This window comes from Bos mutus, chromosome 28 (genome assembly GCF_027580195.1).
Source record: "Bos mutus isolate GX-2022 chromosome 28, NWIPB_WYAK_1.1, whole genome shotgun sequence".
Classification (NCBI taxonomy): domain Eukaryota; kingdom Metazoa; phylum Chordata; class Mammalia; order Artiodactyla; family Bovidae; genus Bos; species Bos mutus.
This window is the reverse complement of record NC_091644.1, coordinates 4,940,373-4,964,724: the sequence shown is the minus strand read 5'-3', so window position 1 is coordinate 4,964,724 and position 24,352 is coordinate 4,940,373. Positions and strand designations below refer to the sequence as shown.

The 24,352-nt window shown below is 42.5% G+C and overlaps 1 protein-coding gene across 4 annotated transcripts in view; it reads left to right on the top strand.

The window, feature by feature from the left end:
• GRID1 (glutamate ionotropic receptor delta type subunit 1) overlaps positions 1 to 24,352 on the top strand; it is a 687,268-nt gene that overhangs the window by 546,600 nt on the left and 116,316 nt on the right. For all 4 annotated transcript variants that reach the window (XM_070364586.1, XM_070364587.1, XM_070364585.1 and 1 more), the window contains 4 exons: positions 16,147 to 16,248; positions 17,631 to 17,828; positions 21,038 to 21,362; positions 22,541 to 22,679. In XM_070364586.1, the coding sequence (XP_070220687.1) occupies positions 16,147 to 16,248; positions 17,631 to 17,828; positions 21,038 to 21,362; positions 22,541 to 22,679 (764 nt within the window). The remainder of the gene's footprint in view (positions 1 to 16,146; positions 16,249 to 17,630; positions 17,829 to 21,037; positions 21,363 to 22,540; positions 22,680 to 24,352) is intronic.

Here is a 24,352-nt window from a genome sequence, read left to right as displayed (position 1 = left end):
AGGGCTTGGCTTGGTGATTCTTTTGGCATTAACTGAGATTGCTTGATGATACTCAGCTGCCTGATGGATTGATTCTAAGAGTCTAATATGGCCTCACTCACAAGTCTGGTGCTTTGGCAGAGGTGGCTGGAAGGCTGGATTCATCTGGAACTGTTGACTAGAAAACCTATGTGTGGTTTTTCCAGCATGGTAGTCTCAGGGATGCTGAACGTTTTGCTTGGTAGCAGGCTTCTCTTAGATAAGTGATTCTACATGGAGCATGATTCTGTCCCTGGGGGAATATTTGGCAATGTCTGGAGATATTTCTGGTGGGGGCATGGGGATGGGGAAGATGCTGCTCAACATCCCACAGTGCACAGGGCAGACACCCCACCCCCCAGGTCCACAACAAATACCTGGTCCCAAATGTCAGTGTGGTCAAGGCTGAAAATTCCTTTCCTAGAGCGAGCATCCTAAGAGTCAAGCAGAAGTTTCTGATCTAGACTTGAAGACAAGCAGCATCATATTCAGACCAGATTTTAAGAGAGAAGGGAATTAAACATCACTTCTTGATAGGGGGTGGTGAAGTCACATTAGAGAAGAGAATGTGGGATGGGAAACATTGCCACAACCATCTTTAGAAAATACAATCTGCTCCAGGAGCTGTCAGGGAACTCTGAATGCGATCTGAGCCACAGAAAAGGGGCAAGCAGAATGCTTTAAGGATGCGGGAGGATCTGCCTCTTCTGGTTGGAGGGATAAAATGGGATTTCCAGAAAACATGACAATTCAGCAATTTTTTTTTCAGTGATAAATTAAACCTTGAAAGAAGTGGAGTATTTTGAAAAACTCAGTTGGAGACACAAACATTATAGATAGAAAGAACAATAGAAATAAAGATATTTATTCTTAAGGATCAGCAGACTATGGGTTTTGGATTAAATCCAGCTTGTTATTTATTTTGTAAGTAAGATTAATTGGCACCAAGCCATGTGTACTCTTTGAGTAGTTAACCACAGGGACCATGTGGCCCAAGGAGCCTAAATATTTACTGCCTGGCCCTTTATGGGAAACTTTGCTGATCCCTTAGACTAATTCATGAATTTATTTGGTTTTTTCAACAAATACTTCTTAAGTGGATGCTATATGCCAGAAATGTATCAAAGGTTGAATATAGAATGGTGAGCAAAACAAAGAGTAGAACAGATAGAAGCAAAAAGTAGTTATTTTGGAGGGCGATTTTGACTATTAATAATACAATATTTGAGAGCTGTAAAGAAAATAACAAAGTTCTGTGCTTAAGCATTTTGAGTACTTGGGAAAAGTGAGCTGGAAAGACTTTATAAAGAGGATAAAGACCTGCCAGATGAGAAAGAGCCAACAATGGGATGTGAAGGCTGGTGATAAGAATTATCGGGAAGGTGAAGAGGGTACACAGAGTTCCCAAGGCAGGAAATAGTGTGGCTTGAGAGAGGAATTGAAAGGTGGTGCATCTTGTTGGAACTTAGTAACTAAGATGGAGAGCGTGGCAGGGGTTTAGTTTGAAGAGCAGGCCTGGGACAGGTCTTGGAAAGTTTTATAAGCCGTGAAAAGGACACATGCTTTTAAATCCAAGTTTAACAGAGAACCACTTGAGAATTTTGAGAAGGAGAGTGAAATAGAACAATAACAATTTTTATTAGAAGAGGAAAAGAAAGAAAATTCTGGCTGCAGAGTAGGGATTAGATAGCAGGAGGAGAAGAGGCTTTGAGAGATAGGTAAAGCAGCTCATAAGGATTCTAGATCAGAAATCATGATAGCATGATCTAGAAATTGTGCTTCTCAGCACATTAATCTTGTTAATATGCAGAAGCTGACTCAAGAAACATGGGATGGAGCCAAGATTGTTTGCTTTAAATGAATTTCCAGGTGATGTGATGCCCTGGTCCAAGCACCACACTTTGTGCAAAGAGAGTTTAGAGGTAAAGATGTAAAAAAAAAAGTGGGTATTTAAAATGCCTTTTGAAACATTCATTTTACTAACACTTTCCCATGACCAGAAGTCTTAAAGTAAGTATGCAAAACAAAATCATGCAAAAGAGAAAATCCAGCCCAGGCACTTGCAACCATTATAAATAAACCAGAAGTGAGTGAGAAAGCCTTTTACAGAGCTTCAGATATGAGATGTATCCTGGGAGCTAAGAGTTTGTGAAGAGCATGCAGTTTCAACTAGTTAATGAAGAACTGCCCAGGGGATGATAAATTTTATTAATTTTTCTAATAAAATTTTATTGAGGGAATCAAAATGAGGAAAAGAGAGTCTCTGCCTTAAAAGAGATAGAGTATATTTGTGAAGAATAGACATGGAATGTTAATATATCATGAAAAGCATTTCCACAGGGTCAAGGCTGGAGTGCTATGAATTGGGATCACCAAAGGGAGACGCGTCCTCCTGGTGAAAGGTTCAAGGATGGATTTCTAGAATGATCTTCAAGGATAACTCAGACTCAGAGGACAAAGGACAAGCAGAGAAGATAGCCCAACATTTAGAGACGGTATAATGAGAGACACAAGCTCCTTTTTCAGTGCAAAGACTCATAGTACTGACTGTCAGGAGGTATCTTGTCAGATTTCAGACTGATGTATAGTGCCATTAATTCTAGTCAATTCACACTAGCAAAAATATCCTAAGCTGTTAGCATGGACCTGAGCATAGTAAATACCTGAGAAAAAAAAGTATCGTCAATAACACTAACTAATGCCTAGTAATAACCAATAACAGATGCTGACACAGGCCAAGAAACAATATAACCAATTCAAGTAACTTGCCAGAGGTCTCCCAGCACACAGGTGGGAGAAGCAAATTCTATCCTGGCTTGTTTCATTATGGATACTGCCTTTGGTAGAACTTGCAGTTTATTTAGAGAGACAAAACCAATACACCTAAAACAATTAGAGATACGAAATCAGCATTTCAGTTATACTCCAGATTGCAGTGCAGCTTCAAAATGAAAATAGCTTATTGTTTTTCTTCTGATTTCAGAAGCAATGTTTCCTCTCTGTAAAATAATTCAAACATTACAGGGTAGTATTGGGCAAGAGATGAACATTCCCTGCAATCTCATCACTCTACTTAATTCCAGAAATAGCCACTTACAACTGCCCTGTTGTGTCTTAGTCACCCACGTGTGCCATCTCGCAAAATGAAATAAGCATGAAAACAATCAGATCACACTATATATAATGTTATGTAATCTAATTTTTCTCCCACACAAACCCACAAACCAAGGAACTATTTGAAGGTGAAAATACCCTTATGTTCTTCCTAAACCTTTATAAAGATGAATTCAATCCTTCTAGATAGATAAATGATTTCTTGGCCACTTGATATCCATCTAGCTCTGGCTAGTTCAGGTACAATTGCCTGAGTGTACTAACACTGCCCATCATGTTATTCTGAGAGTCCTCTCATCTCACCGTCCTTACCAAAGGGTCATAGATGGGTCTCATGATAGATTAGTTCCACTAGCCCACCTCTCCAGCACATGGCTCCATCCTTTGCCAAGTTATTATCAAGATGTGTGTATGTATATAGAACAAGTTGGGTTTATTTAGATGCAATTACTTGCAATAAATTCATTGGTTTTTACAACGTGATCAAATTGTACACATTCATCAGTTGTACAATGTGATCAGCTCTGGCAAATGTAAATGGTAGTATAATCACAGTCACACTTCCATTATCCCCAAGTAGCCTCCCTTTTACTTTTCACTTGATACCCTCCTCCCATTCCTGGCCCCAGGCCAACACTGATCTATCTTCTGGACCTACTGTTGTTCAGTTGTTCAGTTGCTAAGTCATGTCTGACTCTTTATGACCCCATGAACTGCAACACGCCAGGCTTCCCTGTCCTTCACTATCTCCTGGAGTTTGCTCAACTCATGTCCACTGAATCGCTGATGCCATCCAACCATCTCAACCTCTGTCACTCCCTTCTCCTCCTGTTCTCAGTCTTTCCCAGCATCAGAGTCTCTTCCAGTGAGTTGGCTCTTTGCATCAGGTGACCAAAGTATTGGAGCATCAACTTCAGCATCAGTCCCTCCAGTGAATATTCAGGGTTGATTTCATTTAGGATTGACTGATTTGATCTCCTTGCTGTCCAAGGGACTCTCAGGAGCTTTCTCCAGCATCACAGTTTGAAAGCATCAATTCTTTGACGCTCAGCCTTCTTCATGGTCAACTCTCTCATCAGTACATTACTACTGAAAAAACCATATCTTTGACTATTGGACCTTTGTTAGCAAAGTGATGTCTCTGCTTTTTTAATATGCTGTCTGGGTTTGTCATAGCTTTTCTTCCAAGGAGCAAGCATCTTTTCATTTCATGGCTGCAGTCACTGTCTGCAGTTATCTTGGAGCCCAAGAAAATAAAATCTGTCACTGTTTCCACTGTTTTCCATCTATTTGCCTTGAAGTGATGGGACTGGATGCCAGGACCTATAATAACGCCTTTTCAAGGAAGTCATATAAGTGGAGGCATAAAGTCTGTGGTTTTTGTGTCTGGCTTCGTTCCCTTGGTGTAATGCTTCGAACTTCGTCCATGCTGTTGCCTCTGTCATAGTTTTTTTGCCAGGAACGCTGAAGAAGCTGAAGTTGAACGGTTCTATGAAGACCTGCAAGACCTTCTAGAACTAACACCCAAAAAAGATGTCCTTTTCATTATAGGGGACTGGAATGCAAAAGTAGGAAGTCAAGAAACACCTGTAGTAACAGGCAAATTTGGCCGTGGAATACAGAATGAAGCAGGGCAAAGACTAATAGAGTTTTGCCAAGAAAATGCACTGGTCATAGCAAACACCCTCTTCCAACAACACAAGAGAAGACTCTGCACATGGACATCACCAGATGGTCAACACCGAAATCAGATTGATTATATTCTTTGTAGCCAAAGATGGAGAAGCCCTATACAGTCAGCAAAAACAAGACCAGGAGCTGACTGTGGCTCAGACCATGAACTCCTTATTGCCAAATTCAGACTTAAATTGAAGAAAGTAGGGAAAACCACCAAACCATTCAGGTATGACCTAAATCAAATCCCTTATGATTATACAGTAGAAGTGAGAAATAGATTTAAGGGCCTAGATCTGATAGATAGAGTGCCTGATGATCTATGGAATGAGGTTCGTGACATTGTACAGGAGACAGGGATCAAGACCATCCCCATGGAAATGAAATGCAAAAAAGCAAAATGGCTGTCTGGGGAGGCCTTACAAATAGCTGTGAAAAGAAGAGAAGCGAAAAGCAAAGGAGAAAAGGAAAGATATAAACATCTGAATGCAGAGTTCCAAAGAATAGCAAGAAGAGATAAGAAAGCCTTCTTCAGTGATCAATGCAAAGAAATAGAGGAAAACTACAGAATGGGAAAGACTAGAGATCTCTTCAAGAAAATCAGAGATACCAAAGGAAAATTTCATGCAAAGATGGGCTCGATAAAGGACAGAAATGGTATGGACCTAACAGAAGCAGAAGATATTAAGAAGAGGTGGCAAGAATACACAGAAGAACTGTACAAAAAAGATCTTCACGACCCAGATAATCACGATGTTGTGATCACTCACCTAGAGCCAGACATCCTGGAATGTGAAGTCAAGTGAGCCTTAGAAAGCATCACTACGAACAAAGCTAGTGGAGGTGATAGATTTCGAGTTGAGCTATTCCAAATCCTGAAAGACGCTGCTGTGAAAGTGCTGCACTCAATATGCCAGCAAATTTGGAAAACTCACTCAATATGCCAGCAAATTTGGAAAATTCACCTTTTTGCCACAGGACTGGAAAAGGTCAGTTTTCATTCCAATCCCCAAAAAAAGCAATGCCAAAGAATGCTCAAACTACTGCACAATTGCACTCATCTCACACGCTAGTAAAGTAATGCTCAAAATTCTCCAAGCCAGGCTTCAGCAATATGTGAACCGTGAACTTCCTGATGTTCAAGCTGGTTGTAGAAAAGGCAGAGGAACCAGAGATCAAATTGCCAACATCTGCTGGACCATGGAAAAAGCAAGAGAGTTCCAGAAAAACATCTATTTCTGTTTTATTGACTATGCCAAAGCCTTTGATTGTGTGGATCACAATAAACTGTGGAAATTTCTGAAAGAGTTGGGAATACCAGACCACCTGATCTGCCTCTTGAGAAATCTGTATGCAGGTCAGGAAGCAACAGTTAGAACTGGACATGGACCAACAGACTGGTTCCAAATAGGAAAAGGAGTATGTCAAAGCTGTATATTGTCACCCTGTTTGTTTAACTTATATGCAGAGTACATCATGAGAAACGCCGGACTGGAAGAAACACAAACTGGAATCAAGATTGCCGGGAGAAATATCAGTAATTTCAGATATGCAAATGACACCACCCTTATGGCAGAAAGTGAAGAGGAACTCAAAAGCCTCTTGATGAAAGTGAAAGTGGAAAGTGAAAAAGTTGGCCTAAAGCTCAACATTCAGAAAACGAAGATCATGGCATCTGGTCCCATCACTTCATGGGAAATAGATGGGGAAACAGTGGAAACAGTGTCAGACTTTATTTTTTGGGGCTCCAAAATCACTGCAGATAGTGACTACAGCCATGAAATTAAGAGATGCTTACTCCTTTGAAGGAAAGTTATGACCAACCTAGATAGCATATTCAAAAGCAGAGACATTGCCAATAAAGGTTCGTCTAGTCAAGGCTATGGTTTTTCCTGTGGTCATGTATGGATGTGAGAGTTGGACTGTGAAGAAGGCTGAGCACCAAAGAATTGATGCTTTTGAACTGTGGAGAAAACTCTTGAGAGTCCCTTGGACTGCAAGGAGATCCAACCAGTCCATTCTGAAGGAAATCAGCCCTGGGATTTTCTTAGAAGGAATGATGCTAAAGCTGAAACTCCAGTACATTGGCCATCTCATGCGAAGAGTTGACTCATTGGAAAAGACTCTGATGCTGGGAGGGATTAGGGGCAGGAGGAGAAGGGGACGACAGAGGATGAGATGGCTGGATGGCATCACTGACTCTATGGACGTGAGTTTGAGTGAACTCCGGGAGTTGGTGATGGACAGGATGCCTGGCGTGCTGCGATTCATGGGGTCGCAAAGAGTCGGACATGACTGAGCGGCTGATCTGATCTGATTCCATTGTATAAGTATACCCCACTTTGTTTATCCACTCATTCACCAGTCACCATGATTGACATGTGACTGAAAATATGTGACATATTTCCACTTTGGGGCTATTATGAATAAAGTCTCTGTGAACACCCACATCCTGACCTTTGTGTGTACATATTTTATATTTCCCTTATGGAAATAATTAGGAGTGGAGTTGCTGGAGGGTGTGCTCAATGTACATTGAACTTTATAGCAAATTGCCAAACTGCCTACCAAGTGGCTGCACTTTTGCGTTTCAGATCCTCACCAGCACTCAGTAACATCAGCCTTGATTTTAGCCATTCTTATGTGGTATAGTGGGATGTCATGTGGTCTTGTTGGATGTTTCCCTGATGACTCATGATGTTGAGTTTTCATATGCATATAATCCATTCACATATATTCTTTGGAAAATAAGTTCTTTCTCTATTTTTTGAAATTGAGGTGTTTGCCTTTTTGTAATTGAGTTGTAAGATTTCTTCATGTATACCAGATACAAGTCTATACTAGACACTAATATCTTGTATCTGCTATCATCCCATGGCTCACGAGTTCCGTTTTTCTTTCTGCACCCAGTGGAGGCTTGATGGAAAGAGCTAATGAGTGGATGTGGCCCCCACAGTAGGGTCGCCCTTGAATCTGGGCTCCCAGGGAGCCTCAGCTGTCAGGCTGGCCCGCACATGCCCTTTAAGAACTTGGTAAAGTTTCAGGGTTTTTCCTTCCTATTCACTCATATAACTATTAATACCACCTCTTTTGTGCCATTTTCTGCCAAAGATGAAATATTTCTTATATCCTGTCTCTCCTTGGAGGAGTTTCTCATTTGAAATTCAGTTTGCCAGATGGTCTTATGACCACAGGGTCCTCAGAGGATTTTTAAAAAATAGTTTTGTTGAGATTTCCCTGGTGGTCCAGCGGTTAAGATTCTGAGCTTCTGCACTTCCACTGCAGGGGGCATGGGTTCCATCCCTAGTCGGGGATCCCGAACTAAGATCTTGCATGCCTCGCAATGTGGTAAATAAATAAATAAAGTAAGTAATTTAAAAATAAATAAAATATATTTTGTTGATCTGAATGTTTGTTTGTTTGATTGGTACAATGAGAGCAATGTCAGCTTTCCACTTTCTGTATCTTAAGCTGAAGTTGGACTGCCACCATCCTCCCTGTGGATGTGACAGAAGAATTTTATTGCTGGCACCATTGGAGGTGGTTAGTGTGAGCCCAGTGGGCCCTCTGTGCCTGGGGCTTTCAGAGAGGAGAAGCTAGAGTTTGGGTCTGTTTGTAGCTCCATCGTGAGCAATCTGGGTCAAGGGTATGACTAGGTTTCCTTGCCCTCCTCTGTAATACTACCAGGGGAGTATCTTTCTCTGATCCTTGCTAAAGATTTTTTCATGAAGCTCTCATATATGATATTTCTCCAGAGTATTTCATTTTTCTTTCATTTTCTAAGGGCTCTTTCCTTTGGACATTTAGCCCAAGTTCTGCTGGGTCTTGTTTTCAGAAAGTACAACTTTCACCAAATGCTTAATTCTTTCAGAATTTCAGTTATCCCATGCCTCAGAGGGAGAACCCTTCCCTCTCCTTATACAGCAGATCCGGAGCCTCAAGAGTGGTCCTGGCACCTTTCTCCATGGGTATATCCGATCTGATGACCCTATCCTGTGGTTCATATTCTACAAGCCTGCCCTTAGTAACCCTGATGCACTGAAATTCCCAAAACAAATTCTCAGAGTAGGCCTTCTTTAGGGGCCTTGGCTGCACATATTAATATCCTATTTTCAGATGCTTACACTCTGCTTCCAGGATGCTCTGTGTCTAAACATATTGTCCTTGCATTTAGCCAAAGTTTAAAGGGTGCGTTTCCTGACTGAGATCAGTGCTGGCTGAATCACCGAATTCAGGGTGATGCAAGATGTGGGTTCCCCCTTCACCCCACCCCTACCCAAGGCTCTGATTCTTTGAAACACATATCAAATGGTTTTATTTTCTAATAAAAATGGGCTGAGAAATAAAAGCTAATAGAGGAGTTATTATTTCAGAAAAGCCCATGTACTGACATGATGATAAACTCAATATGCCATCATACCAAAGCCTGTATCCCAGCCGAAGACGTCTGCACTCAGTTGATGAGGATACTGCTCAGATGGGGCTCCAACTATGGCTGTGAGGTCTAATAGGCACGGTCATAAGAACTTCACTTCCTGCTTCTAGTACTCTCTTGAGACACGTTTACTACCAAAGTATTGCCTACTCAGTTGCAAAAATGTGATGATAGAGGTTATTGATCTATTGTCTTGCTGGATTTAGCTGAATGAGATTTGGGGTTGGGCTTCCCCAGTGACTCAGCGGTGAAGAATCTGCCTGCAATGCAGGAGACACAGGTTCAGTCCCTAGGTCGGACTAGGTTCAGTCCCCTGGAGTAGGGAATGACAACCTGCTCTAGTATTCTTGCCTGGAGAATCCCATGGACAAAGATGCCTGGTGGGCTACATTTCATAGGGTCACAAAGAGTCAGGCACGGCTGAAGCGACTGAGCGTGCACACATTCATGAGATTTGTGGTTAAGCAAACCTACTTTCCTTCTTCTCTTCCCCCTTCCCTCCCAAAGAATTGGCAAGGCTCAATGTATGAAGCTGGTCATATTCTGGGCTGTAAAGCAGTTGGATTGCCTCTTCTCTCCTTCTTCCTCCCCAGGGAAAGAAACCAATACTTTACAACACCTCTATAACCAGATGACAGACCACAAAGCCCAATCTTCCAAATGAGGTTCATCTCATTTAGGGTTAATAGTCCTGCATTTAATAAGGATAGGCCACAAAGTCCCAAACCCCTGTATCTCACAACTCAAATGCTAACATGAAGAACACCCTGATTGACTCAAAGAAATATATTTTCCTGAGACCAATGGTTTATGAAATTTATTCTCCAATTGGCTGATCTCTTGAACAGTTGTTTGTCATCATCAGATTTTGAAACCATGTATCTCTTTTCAAGTGACGATTGTGCTGTAACCTCTGGCTCCATCTTCGCTTCTGGTTTGGGTAGAGCAGATCTTGGCAATGAATGAAAACCATAGCTGTCTTATCAAATAGCGGCAGTTCTCATTTTAACAGTGCTGGAAATTAGTTTTTCAGGCTCTGATCTTGACAGGTCAGCTGTCAAAAGTGGGTGTCTGTGGCCATAAATTCATCGATCCCATAAACAAAATTCTGTCTGCAAAATGCAAGAGGAAAGTCAACGAAGATGCACTTATGCACAAATGAAATGGTCTGCAGCTGTATGACTGAGTGTCAGGACTTCTCCGAGTGAAAGATTTTTCTGGCTTCCCATTTATCAAGCCTATCAGCCTCATTTAGATTTTATTATCTGAAAATTTTTCTCCAGCTTTCTGAACTGGGACCCCAGGCACCCTCAGGAGGGAGGCAGAACACAGTCTCTCCTAATCTTGATGGGCTGCAAGTTTGGGAATCCACTTACAGGCTTTTATTTTACTTTATTTTTAATTTCCACTGCAGTCTTTTAAACAAAAGATTTTGTTTGAAAAGGATGTGACTTTCTGTGTTCTGATCTTACATATCAGGTGCTCAGAGAGATGGCCTCAGAAATAATGAAAGTTTACCACTCTGGTCTTAAGATTTGGGCAAGAGCTCAAGTCTTTGGGAAAATAGGGAGATTCACTCAGCTTAGGGCGCTTGGCTTCAGGCTGATGTGAGGGAATAATAAACTTTCTTGCTCGACTTGAAGGATCCAAGATCCTGGAACATGGTTACTTTGATGTGTTTGAAGGCAGAATTTTGGTTTCTCTTTGAAGTATTTTTTCTTTCTTTGTCAGAGTACAGGATGCCTGGAGGCCAGGGAGAGAGAAATCTGTATTGAAAAACAATAAAATAAAAATCTTTAAGCCCTAAAAACTTTCAGACAAAAGAAACAGGAATAATAATTACAGGTTGGAGGAATCTTTTTTTTTTCCTCATGTAGTTGCACTTTGATTTAAATGACTTAGCCTTGGGATGGCTCAAGAAGTAACTAACATAATTTGGGGCTGTGCTTCTTCCTTAGTGGAGAAAGATTGCCTGTCTGCATGGAGTTGGGTTCTAGGAGGGGCCACTGCCCTGTCTCAAACCCAACAGTTGGGCCCCACAGCATCTTGGAAATACCTTAGAATATAAGATGCTGTCCCACAGAACCTTGATGCTGGCCTCCTCTAGGAGATGGGCACCTCAACCAAAGCTCCTTGTAGCCAGAGGACTGTTGTATTGAGTTCTGACTCTCACCCTGGCCTTGACCTTCTGACAGATAATTTGACTCTGATTGCTTCCTTCCACTCAGCCCTCAATCACATAAGTACACGTGATGGGATTTGGCTTCATTACCTTTGCTAGTTATTTTTATCAAAATCTTATTTTCTTTTTTTTTTTTTGTGAAAGGAAAGAAAAACCTGTTAAAAGCCTAGAAAAGCATAAAGAGGTAATCATGGTTATTCATAATTCCACCACTAAGATAAATTCAAATATTACATTTAAATATATTTCTTCCCACTTTAACCACTGCCTTTAAAAAACACACACAATTAAGGTCACATTGCACATACCTTTTTATATCCTGATCCGTTACTTTGTTATTATGGATTTTTAAACTACTGCTTTTTCTTAAGTTTTTAATAATTTTATTTATTTTTATTTTTGTCTGAGATGAGTCTTAGTTGCTATGCAGGCTTTTCTCTAGTTGTGCAGAGAGGGGGCTACTCTGTAGTTACAGGACTAGCTGCTCGCAGCAACTAGGATCTTCCCAGATCAGGGATTGAACCCGTGTCTCCTGCATTAGCAGGCAAATTCTTTACCACCGAGCCACCAAGGAAGCCCCAATTTTTAATGTATTATTTTAAAATCATTTTCTCCTTTGAGTAGCTCTTCAACATGGTAGGCAGAAAGGCATTTTTATTCCATTTTATAGATAAGAAAATGGAATTTCAGTGAAGATAAATTTATTCAAAAATATTTATTGCCTCTTGTGATTTAGTACTATGCTGTAAAATGTGCTGAGGTCACTAAGGTGAGTGGGGGAAACATACCTAGAACATAGATCTATTGGCTCCTAAATATATGCTAATTTAATATCTCCAAGTTCCCAAAAATCTATGCTAGTAATAGAGAGTTGATCTTCTAGAGGAGAATGGCATTCAGGCAAGGTTAGAAACTCTGGAGATTGGAATAAGCAAGGCAAGGTTCAATCCAAGAGCCTGAGCCTCTAGAGACAGTTTATGAAGACAGGGTTTTGATCCCAGGGAACAAGATAAAAAACCCAAATAGCACAGCAGGATCACAGACTTAGGTCCAGAGTGGAAGATCATTTCTACTGCAGCTCTGTATCAGTGGTGGAGATTTGAGCTAAATATTTCATTAGTTATGAGGCTCAGACATGAAAGAATCTGCCTGTAATGCAGCAGATGCGACTTCAATCCCCAGGTCAGGAAGATCCCCTGGTGAAGGGAATGGCAACCCACTCCAGTATTCTTGCCTGGAGAATCCCATGGACAGAGGAGCCTAGCGGGCTACAGTCCATAGAGTCGCAAAGAGTTGGACATGACTTGGTGACTAAACAACAACACATTTTCTTTAGTTCTTTTCTCTTTATAAGTGGAGATTTGTAGAAATTTCCTAAAACTTAATTGAGCCATAATAGATCTTCACTAGTGGCTCAGACAGTAAAGAATCCTCCTGCAATGTGGGAGACCTGGGTTCGATCCCTGGGTTGGAAAATCCCCTGGAGAAGGAAATGGCAACCCACTCCAGTACTCTTGCTTGGAGAAGTCCATGGACAGAGGAGGCTGGTGGGCTATAATCAGTGGGGTCGCAGAGGCAGACACTGTTAAGGGACTAACACTGTGAGGAAATGTATGCTGATACTAAAGTAACGCCTTAACTACAAGAGAAACTGGGCGTGGGGTTTATGGACAGTCTGTGCACAATCTCTATGACTTTTTTTGTGAATCTAAAAATACTACAGTTGAAAGCTTTTCTTTTTTATTGTTTTAGAAAATTGAGGGACTTCCCCGGTGGCCCAGTGATTAGGGATATGCGCTTCCACTGCAGGGAGCACGGGCTCAATAGCTGGTTGGGGAATTAAAATCCCGCGTACCTCTCGGCCAAAAGGAAAAAGAAAGAAAGAAATTGAGTAAGAGTGTAGCAGACCCCGTTGAAGAGAAGTGGCATTCCAGGCAGAAGGAACTGGAATGTGGAGAGGAGGGAACACCATGTGCGTGAGGAAGATGAGGGACTTAGTAGAGTTGGCGTGTGCTGGAGCTGACTGTCAGGGTTGGGTCTCGATCAGAAAGGGCTTTCTTTTGGCTGAGTGTAAAAGTGTTAGGACTTATTCTCTAGGAAATAGGAATTGATTAGGAAATTTTAATTAACATAGTCCATGTTTGATTTTATTTAAGATAAACATCAGCACAATGGAGGAGGGTTGGAAGACAGTGTGATGAGATCAGCAGAAAGGCTGTTGCGATAGCCTGGGGCAGAGATGCTGCTGCCTTGAGCTGGGCAGTGGGCTAGAAGCAGAGGATGGTGTGGACAAGCATGAAGAGGTGGAGCCCTTCTCACAGCGGAGCTAAAACCCTAGACAGACAGGCCTTATCCCAAGTGCTTCTTCCTGCCTCCACTCCCATGACTGATTATAATCCTAGTGGAAAGACAGATGAAGTCTGATCAATGCCAAGCAGAACCTCATTCCAGGTATTCTGGAATCCAAGCCAGAGCAGCACAGGGTGGAGATGCCCCTTCACCAGTGCTGAGGAAGTTGGGCAGCAGGTGTCAGGAATTCAAGTCCTGGTGCAGAGCAGAATATCCAGTCCCTGGAACTGCCATGTCATCACTGCTTCCATCGTAACTCTGTAAATCACAAGAGAGTAAAGGGAACCTTCATCACACCACCCAATCCAGGGCATGCCACAGACCACACAGGGTTAAGCAACCCCAATGCCTGGGCTGAACAAGTCTGGGGATGAGATGCAGGCTGCCCAAATCCATACCACGAGTCCCCTAAGTCCAGTATCACAGGGTCCAAAGAATGTAAGGAGCCAAGACCCTAAATCTGTTTGTCCGAGTTTGTCTTCTCACTTTGGCCAGCATCTGCACCCAGCTGCAGGAGCTGATCCCGAGTCCCAGGGCTGTTTCCTGAGACTTGGTGGAGAGATAGCCACCAGGTTTCCTTTTCACTATGCCAGTTTCCAGAGTATGACATCTTTGATATCTTTGCAGAGGGCTTAGGATAGATCTTAACTTTGCTCTTCACTGAAATGCCCCACAGTTGAATTAGTGGTGGCTGTGGGGGAGATCCTCAGAGTATATGGCCATGCTCTAACTAAATGATCCTCATCGCTGCCAGGCATCCTGTTATTTAGGGTGAAGTGGGTCTTAGCTGGTATCACATCCAAAGTGACAGCAGGAGTTTCTAGGTTCCTTTAAACTGGTTCTAGAATCACATAGCTCATTCTGATGTCTCTACTGTAGGCTTCGGGGTTCTAGTATCTTCCAGGCAGAGCGGCCCCACAGATTCTGAAACTGTGGCCTCATACTCAAGGCTCAGTGTGCGCTAACCTTGCTGAAGATATCAGGGCTATGAGAAATGCTGGGAGAGTAGAAGTGTCCTTAAGTGATGCTATTGGTGCCTCCTCTAGGGCACCTGGTGACACTTTTCCACGGAGGGGTAATTCTTTTTGCTCAGCCTAACTAGGGGTCTTGTGGGTTTTCTCTGATGAAGGGTAAGATGCTGTCTGTGACAATCTGAATTTTAACCCCTTGCTACTGAACTGATGGTCCATGGATCAGCAGCAGCAGCACCTGGGAGCTTGTTAGACAGGAATAATCTCAGGTCCCAGGATCAGAAAGTGCATGTAAAACCCCTGGGTGATTTGTCTGCATATTACGGTTTGAGGATCACTGCTTTCATCTATAGCAGTGGTTCACAATCCAGGCTGTGCCTTAAAATCTTCCAGGAGATAAATGGTCCAATCCACTACTGACCAATTAAGTCAGAATCTCTATGGATGGGACTCAGGCTTTAGGATGTTTTAAAAGCCCTCTTAAGAGATTCTAATGTGCAGCTAAGTCAGAGCCCCAGTGACCTGGAAGAGTAGAGGTTTTCAACCAGGATCACTGGGAAAGCATTAACTTTTCTCATGCCCAAGCACTAAGATCCCGGTTATGTTGGCTCTAGATGGGGCCAATATCTATATTATTTACATCTCACCAATTAATAATTGAAAATCACTGATTAGACAAAGGGTTTATCATTGTTGCTCAGGCCCTGCAGGGACGCAGGGAAGGGAAGCAGTCTCTAGGGCATCTGTGTCTGCAGGTGTTTCTGAGCCAGGCTAGCGTCTCCTTGACCATCTTAAGGTGCCTGACAGAGATGGGATGCATCTATTAGATCCTGCAGGCTTGGGAGGATGTGGCAGACCCAAGGCATGTGTATTCTTGACTTCTATCTACCTATCAGGGAAAATCATGAAGTTTGTGGTAAGACAGTGAGCTCTTGGTCCTGCTTATGGTTGGCATCAGGGTGCAACACAAGCTTTAAACCTGAGTCTTTGTTACTTGCTTCACTGTTAAACTTCATCTTTCCCTGGTGAAGCAAGTGATCTCAAGGACCACTGGCCTGGGCAAGTCAAAGGAGCGGTAAAGAAAGAGAGTGCTTTGTGGGAGGCTCGATGATATGGCCTCAGTGGGTGGACAGAAATGTTTATTCCGTAAACAAGTTTCTACAAGTTGATTTCATTTCAAGCATGTGTTAAGTCTTCAAGATCCAGGTGAGCTGATGGAGGAGGTGGAGCTCTATCTGTCACACCTTTATTCTTTCTAAGGTTGTGAGATGGCTCTGGGTCTCTGGGAGACTTCTAGGGCTGCTGTCTTCGTAGCTGTCTGACTCAGGAGCCCACTTCGGCGGTTGATTCCTAAGGTCTGCAAGGTGCCCGTCTGTCCCTCACATTCCCTTTTTCCTTCACAGCTGGCGACGTGGGACTCGGAGAAGGGCCTGAATGGCAGCCTGCAGGAAAGGCCCATGGGCAGCCGCCTCCAAGGACTGACTCTCAAAGTGGTGACTGTCTTGGTAGGATCCTGGGCACATGGGGGAGGTCTGTCATTCAGGCTTTGAGTCAGGAGCTTCTCTCTGTTAGGCTTAATGCTGAGTTTGGAGACAAGGGGATCTTAAGTAGTGGCTTGAACTTTCATAGGCTTTTCACTCAAAGAATTTTATGAATAGTGAAGGAAGAGTAAGATTGGAGATTCTGCTCCAGGGCCTCTGAGACCCTCCATGGCAGGTCGCTGGCCTGCTCTAGACAAGGACCACTCATCCAGAACCAGGGCTGAACGCCAGAGCGGGGATAACAGCTCTATTTGTTTTGGGACGTAGGATCTTAACCTACAGGTTGTCCTTAGGAGATTTTTGCTGCTAGCTAGAGTCCCCAGAAAGATGTTGGGAAGACATCCTTCTAAAACCCAACACCACTGATAGGCCCATGTGACACAAAGTTTACAATGAAGACCATTGGTTGCAATTTCTCTGCATGGTTGTCCTGGAAGCACAGACTTTGACTTCTTTCAGTTACCTTCAAAGCATCTTCCTTCCCATTTCTTTCTTCAACTTTTTACAACTGGAGGAGACATTTTAGATTTATCTCTTATTAGCTCGGAAGACAGGCACTGACATTCCTGCTGTCCCCATATGCACACCATGAATAAGCATTGTACCTTATCCCCCCACCCCCAGATTAAATTAATGAAATGAGGTCTCTGGGGCTGTTGCCATAAGGCCCCTTCTTTGTCATTTCCACAGGATGATGGTGGGGAAGCCTGAGGTGTTTTCCAGATGACCATGTGCCCTACAGGAGCACATGTGACACAGCACAAAATGTGTTAATGTGCCCATGGCCTGCCTTTGGACTTTTGGACAGTGAGGTTTAATCTGCTGTGTGGTATGACCTTGTCTTGTGACTCGGCATCCATTTTTCTAGTCCAGTCTGATAGATGTAATAGTCTTCTCTCAACCTGGTTCACAGACCTCTGTTGTCATTTATTATCCCAGATGAGAGGTATTCACATTTCTTGTGTGTGTCCTAAAGAATTACAGCATTTCCAAAGGACAGAGTCCTGAATGTCACAAATGAAGGCATGAAAACAAGCCATGTTATCCTAGGAGAATGGGATGCTGAGCTGAGTCCGAAATGACAGAGGACAGATAAATCTGTTCCTCCGTCAGTATGCTGGTTGGAGGGATTTTCCTGTGCACTGTATCCTGAGTATCCATAAACCACTTTAGAAAAAGTCAGAAAGGTTCAGACTCCAGGCTTAAATTGGGTAAATACAGTGCATGTGTCCACAAATGTTCTGAAATTATGGTTCATCAGATTGGTCTCTCCAATAAGACCCTGGAAAGATGTGTGTTAATGAGCCAGTGATTTAGTTGAAGAACATTCATTCTGTTGTCCTCAGGAAGAACCTTTTGTGATGGTGGCTGAGAACATTCTTGGACAGCCCAAGCGCTACAAAGGGTTCTCCATCGATGTCCTGGACGCACTGGCCAAGGCTCTGGGCTTCAAATACGAGATTTACCAGGCCCCCGATGGCAGGTACGGTCACCAGCTCCATAACACCTCCTGGAACGGGATGATCGGGGAGCTCATCAGCAAGGTAGGTCCCAAAAGCAGATCCCTGGGGAGGGGCCCCCTAGTCTGCCTCTGGGGTGATGTCTTAATTGGGCCCCTTATGAAGTTGGAACCTCAGGACCAGCTGGACAGATCACAGTTACCCTTCTCCACACGATAAGGATCTCTTCCTCTACGCTCACCCTCCTCCCTGCTGTACTCATTCTTCCTTTTATTTTCCAATGCCCAGGCACTCTGGGTTTTCCTTCTATGTCCATTTCTATCATTCCTTTGAAGCACCATGTGCCCTTCATGAAATCCACCCCCACATTTGAGCTGCAGTAGGAGCCCAGTGCTCACGGGGACGGGGGTGTGGGGAAGATGGGTGCGTGCTTAATCTCTCTCCATGGCCCACAGCAGCGGGCGGGTGTGTCTTGTGTGTGTGCGCGTGCATGTGTGTGTGTGAATGAGTGTGCAGGTGTGTCTGCGTTGCTATGGTAAGTGAAATCTCAGTCCCTAGTGCCTCAGGTCAATTTCAAATCTTTCCTCTTCCTCTTTGCCGTAGAACCTGGTCCCCACGGCACGAGGCCAACTCACTGTGTCCCTCTCCTCTCCCTTGCCATCCTGTGGCCTCTGGGTTATTTACTGACAGCCGTTTACATTGGTGGATCTGCTCAAGTCCTCCCTCACCATCAATCTGGACATTTCTGACATCCCTACAGATAACCCTGGGCTTCCAGTGCTTTGACCATTCATCTCCAGTGACCTTGGAGCACCCGTCCCCGTGCATCCTGTTAGCATCTTACATGTTGCTGTCACTGTCCCACTCCATGACTACAAGCTGTCATCCTTCTGACTCCGGCATTTTATCTTAAAACACAAGCCCTTTTCTTTATAAACCCATAAATGCAGACAGGATACCTGTGTTCTCTCCAGTTTCTCCTAAGCTGTCATTTTTTTCCAGTAGCATGCATTCTAATCCTGTTAATGATAAGAAATTGCTCATTAAATCAACTTAATATAAAAAAGGAGGTGAAAACAAAAGCCAAACCCATAACAACTTTATTGTGGAATAATTTATATATAATCTGTACCCATTTCAGATGTATCATTCATGATTTCTAGGAAATTTAGTGAGCTGTGCAACCATTACCATGTCTAATTTTGCAACACTTCCATCACCCCAATGAGATTCGTCATACTCATTTACAATTAATCCCATTCCAACCCAGCCCTAGGCAACCCTTAATCTACTTTCTGAGTCAATAGATTTGCTTTTGCAAATATGTACTATAAAAGCAGTCATACCATACCAGTCTTTTGTCTCTGACACTTTTCACTTGGCACATGTATTTGAGGTTCATTCTTCTCTAAGATTTCTATGCCTTTCTGGTATGGCATCCTTTCCCGCCTGGCGTGCCCTCTGTGGTTGTCCAGATAAACCCCTGTTCCTTCATCTTTTGTGATTCTCCTAAATTATTTTTGATTTCTTGTTACCTTGAAACCCTGACTTGGTTCTATTACCTACCTTCTGACTCTGACATCCAGGCGGCTCTGTGCAATTAGAGGAGAAAACCACAAGTTTGTCCAGATAGATGCATAAACGATGTGTGGCCATCACCTCGGCTGGGCCTTCAGGACAGCCCCAGTTCCTTAACATGGCCTTTACTGGGTCCCTTGGCAACATTCCTTAGAAACTGTTGCAAAATTTTATCTTTCTCCTCAAGCAACCTAATAATCTCCTATCTTAAACTAGAAAAAAGAAGTACTTCTCTATTAAGGAAAGAAATGAAGACATCTGGACATGAGATTCTATTTCAACTTCCTATAAAGATCACATCTGCAGACATGTGCTCTCACCTCCAGATTCAGAGCGGGGAGTGTTTTTCCTCCTATTACAGCTCAGCCCTCACTGGTGTCACCAGTCACCTCCCTCGCTTCTGCTCTGGACCCGGTTTCATATGTTAGTTTCCCTCCATCCTCTGTTGTTAACCTATCCTGATCCCCTAGATTTCCTTCTCAGTCCTTAAATATTCTCCAAGCATAAACAGAACAAACAAACAAAAAACCCTCCCTGGATCTTGGGTTTCTGAGAAGAGAAGCAAGAACGAGAAATGCACATGTGGCAAGTTTGAGAGCTGACATGGTCACCTCCAAGAGTTTTTCTCTTTATCCTAGGTATGTTAGATTTCAGTTTGGCAATCAGTATATCTGCCCCTCCAGCCTGTGTATTGGACCTGATAAAGTTCTTCTACGTGGTTTTCCCCAGTTTGAATATGTAGTTTGGATAAGCTGCCACAACTGGTCATTCTAAAATAAACCTAGTTCTGACAGTGCCTCCTACTTAGAGAGCCAAGATAGAGATGATCACTGTACAATTTTAATGCTCTTATGCCAGCATCAACTCCAGTGTAAGGATATTAGTCTGTACCAGTCTTGGCAGCTTTAACCTCACAATCTAGTTTCATCTTAATGGGGTCTTTGTCTATTTTTAAATTAAGCTCATCTTGGAAAGCAAAAATCTTGGGAGGTACTTTTGAGGTCACAGCAGTGGATGCCCTGGGGGCCCCTTTACTGCATGGCTTTACTAAAGGAAGAAGCAACCATATGTCTGAGAAGCCATGAGTTAAGGGAAGTGGAAGAAGGAAGATGATCCCTTTTTTCTTGGAATATGCTACTCTCTGGCATAGAGCCTGCATATAAAGCAACTTAGGACTGATGCTCTAATGAGATTCAAGGTAGTTCTACACTCTCCATATAACTTCAAAAGTATTTTAGAGAAGAGATATATCTGTGTGGGCTGATGGAGTTTGGAGAGGTTTGATGGAATAATGGAGTGTCCCTGTGGTCCTGAAGTATAGGAAGGATGAAGACAAGTCCAGAAGACAGGTTGGGGAGAAGGGTGGGCAGTAAGATGGAAATACCAGTAAAAGTAAAAAGATAGTTCACTAAGGGAATCATTAAGAAATTGAAGAAAACCTACAATTCACACAGAAATGAAAATGGTGATAGACTCTTTCCTCCAGAAGTGGTTTCCAGGAGTTTTTGGGGTTTAGGGAGACATATGTAAGTTGAAGGTGGTAATGGCAGACAACCTGATGCTGGATTTTCCTTACAACGTTCAAAGTCATGAGGCGTCAACACTTGCAGCCTTTTCCTCTGAACAACCCAAAGGGCAGTGGACAGGCCTTGGGCGAAGGTAGAACCCAGAGTAATCTGAGGACTGCCTTCTGACCAGATGGGTTTGCCTTTCAGAGAGCAGATCTGGCCATCTCCGCCATCACCATCACCCCGGAGAGGGAGAGCGTTGTGGACTTCAGCAAGCGGTACATGGACTACTCGGTGGGAATCCTCATCAAGAAGCCCGAGGAGAAAATCAGCATCTTCTCCCTCTTCGCTCCATTTGATTTTGCCGTGTGGGCTTGCATTGCGGCAGCCATCCCCGTGGTTGGTGTGCTGATATTCGTGTTGAACCGGATTCAGGCCGTGAGGGCTCAGAGTGCAGCCCAGCCCCGGCCCTCTGCTTCCGCCACCTTGCACAGCGCCATCTGGATTGTCTACGGAGCCTTCGTACAGCAAGGTACCTTCCCGGTTTCTGCATGCTGGAGTAACCCCAAGGTCCTGGAAGGACTTGTCCACTGACGACATTCTTAGGTTCATGTTCCCAAAGTCATTTTAAATGCAATTTTATTTAACTTCTAAGATGGTCCTAATATCATGCTGTACTCCACGTATTATCAGATAGAAAGTAAATGAAATGATTAAAAAAAAAAAGAACTTTGAGTCCTGATTTTCCTCTTTAGATAAAATTAACTTCTAGTTCTGCCTTGCACTTTCCTCCCCTCCCACATTAGATTGATTGTTATGCAGACGGGGTTGTCAAATGAAGCTATCTTGCTTAAATGTGAAGTCTTCATGGGCTAAAAAATCACAATTGTTTTGCAATCATCGAAGCAATACTCCAGCCATTCTTGAGATTCAGTCTCCTATCTCAGAGAAATCTAGATAGCAGTTGGGGAGTTACAGTTTTGATGGGAAACAACAGAATTGCAAAGTTCCTAATGTGAGTCCTGGACTTATCTGCACCATAGCAAAATATGTATTATCTGCTCGAGAGGTTATATAATAACAGTCAGCAAGGAGCTTTCTTCTGCTACCCCCTGAGACACCGAGGAGGAACGATTGACCTCAAAGAGGCAGCTTCGGACTATAAGTCATATACAGTGATTTCTGAAAATCATAGAAAAAAGTCATCTAGTGAGGGCCGAATGTTAATAAAAGTGATATGGTGCATCTCATTTCTGAGGCTTAAAAGAAAGCTAGAGAACCCTCTAGGTATAAGGCAATTTTACATTTACAGAGTTCCTGAGACTGTTTCATGTGAATTTAAAATGGATAGGGACCTTACATAGGGTTGCAACCCTGGAAATTCTCAACACAGTGAGGAGAATCTTCTAAGGGGAAGAGTTTGATATTCAGAACTCTACTGTTGGCATTTTCAAAAACATCCTATCACTAAAAATGCCAAGCCTAGCTTTCCTGTATTTTGTGGTCCTCCACCCCTTTCTGAGGTTGGTGGTCCTAGGATTTTATTTCCGGAACTGTCAGAGTCCACCATAAGCAGCTGGCAGTCACTTTCTTGATCCTCAGCTCATCACCAGGGGTGGTTCCCTATGCCTGGCTGCAGGGCAGAGAATTTCTGGGGATAGGAGTGAGAGCAGAAACCCCAGACCAATCCCCTTTGCTTGTCTCCTGCAGGTGGAGAATCCTCAGCGAACTCCATGGCCATGAGAATTGTGATGGGCAGCTGGTGGCTCTTCACTCTTATCGTGTGTTCCTCCTACACAGCCAATCTCGCTGCCTTCCTCACGGTGTCCAGGATGGACAACCCCATAAGGTAAGATCCATTACTCCTTCCAGAAGGCTGTAAAGAGAGAATGCAGACCTGGCCATGGTGGCCTGGTGTCGTGGAGGCAGAGAAGGACTGCCTCTGGATCTGCAGTTTGATGGTAGTAATCTTTAATGCATGAGGACCTTCACTCCTGTTGGATTTTATTTTATGTACAATTAAATACATGCATAAATTCACTGACTAGTATTCTCTGAACATTTAAATTCTACCTGTAACTAATAAGTCAAAAAATAAAAAAATCAGCAAATGAGATGTCCTCAGACATTTCAATATTGATTACAAACTTATTTAATCAAAATTTTCTAAACATTTCATTAAAACCACAAATCTAATACATTTCTCCAATTCTCCAATCTTCAAACATCTAAAAAAATATTTTTTAAAACATGCTAATTATTGTAGTGATTAGGAAATGTATTTCACTTACAGTTATAAAATTGTAAAATTATTGAAACCAAGAACTAAAAACGTTTCATTTTAACCAAAATGTTAAAAATAGGGCATAAAAGAATTAGTTCAACATAGTGAAATAACTCAGAAATGCCTTTGCTTTATAATCAGATTCTCACATACTGTGTGAATTACAAAAGAACTTGGATAAAATGAACATCTGCTGGCTATGTGGTTGCTGAACTGACCAGTGGCACAGATTTAGTCCACACTTCTTTGAGTGCAATATCAACCTCAATATCACTTCTTTCTTTATCCCTGATTATGCTTTTCTGTGTCCCTGCCTTCGGTAATTTCTCCTTTAATTCATCATACTTACTGTCATTATATCAATTCTTTTGATCCACGATCCTAGTCAAGTCATCCATACTCAACCAGCTTTGGTAGCTCCCAAGTGCCTATTTGAAAGAGGAGAGATTCCTTGATTAGGATTAAAAATTCAGAATGATATGGTCTAGTTTTAATTTTAATTGACATTTTTATTGAGAGAATTGTAGACTAACTTGCAATTATAAGTAATAATGCAGAGAGATCTCAGAATATCATTTAGCCAGTTTCACCCAATGGTAGCATATTGCAAAACCAGGATATGAACATTGATCCAATTGACTGATTCTATTCAAATTTCTCATCTCATCCTTGTACTCATTTCTCTGTGTGTGTGTGTATGCATTTGATTCTGTACAGTCTTATTGTATACGTGGATTTGTGTATCCACCACCACAGTAAAGATACTAAGTATGATGATTTTGTTTCTACAAGAATTCCTTGTGTTGTTCTTTTATAACCACACCCACCTCCTTCGCACTTCTTTGCCTCTTGTCCCATTCTTAACACCTAGCAGACACTAATGTGCTCTCTGTCTCTGAAATTTGTCATTTCAAATATGTAGTGTATAAATAGAATCACACTTTGAGGATTAGCTTTTTCTTTCAGTATAATTCTCTGGCGATTCTTTCGAATTGTTATGTGTATTAATAGCTCATTGCTTTTCGTTGCTCAGTAGAATCTAATGTAACACAATTTATTTAACAATCCCCCCATTGAAGGATATCTAGGTTTTTTCCAGTTTGGGGCAATTAAGAAAAAAGCCATTGTGCATATTTGTGTGAAGGTTTTTGTGTGAACATGCATTTTCATTAATGGGTAATACATATCTAAGAATGCAATTGCTGTATCTCATGGTAATAGCATGTTGAGTTTTATAA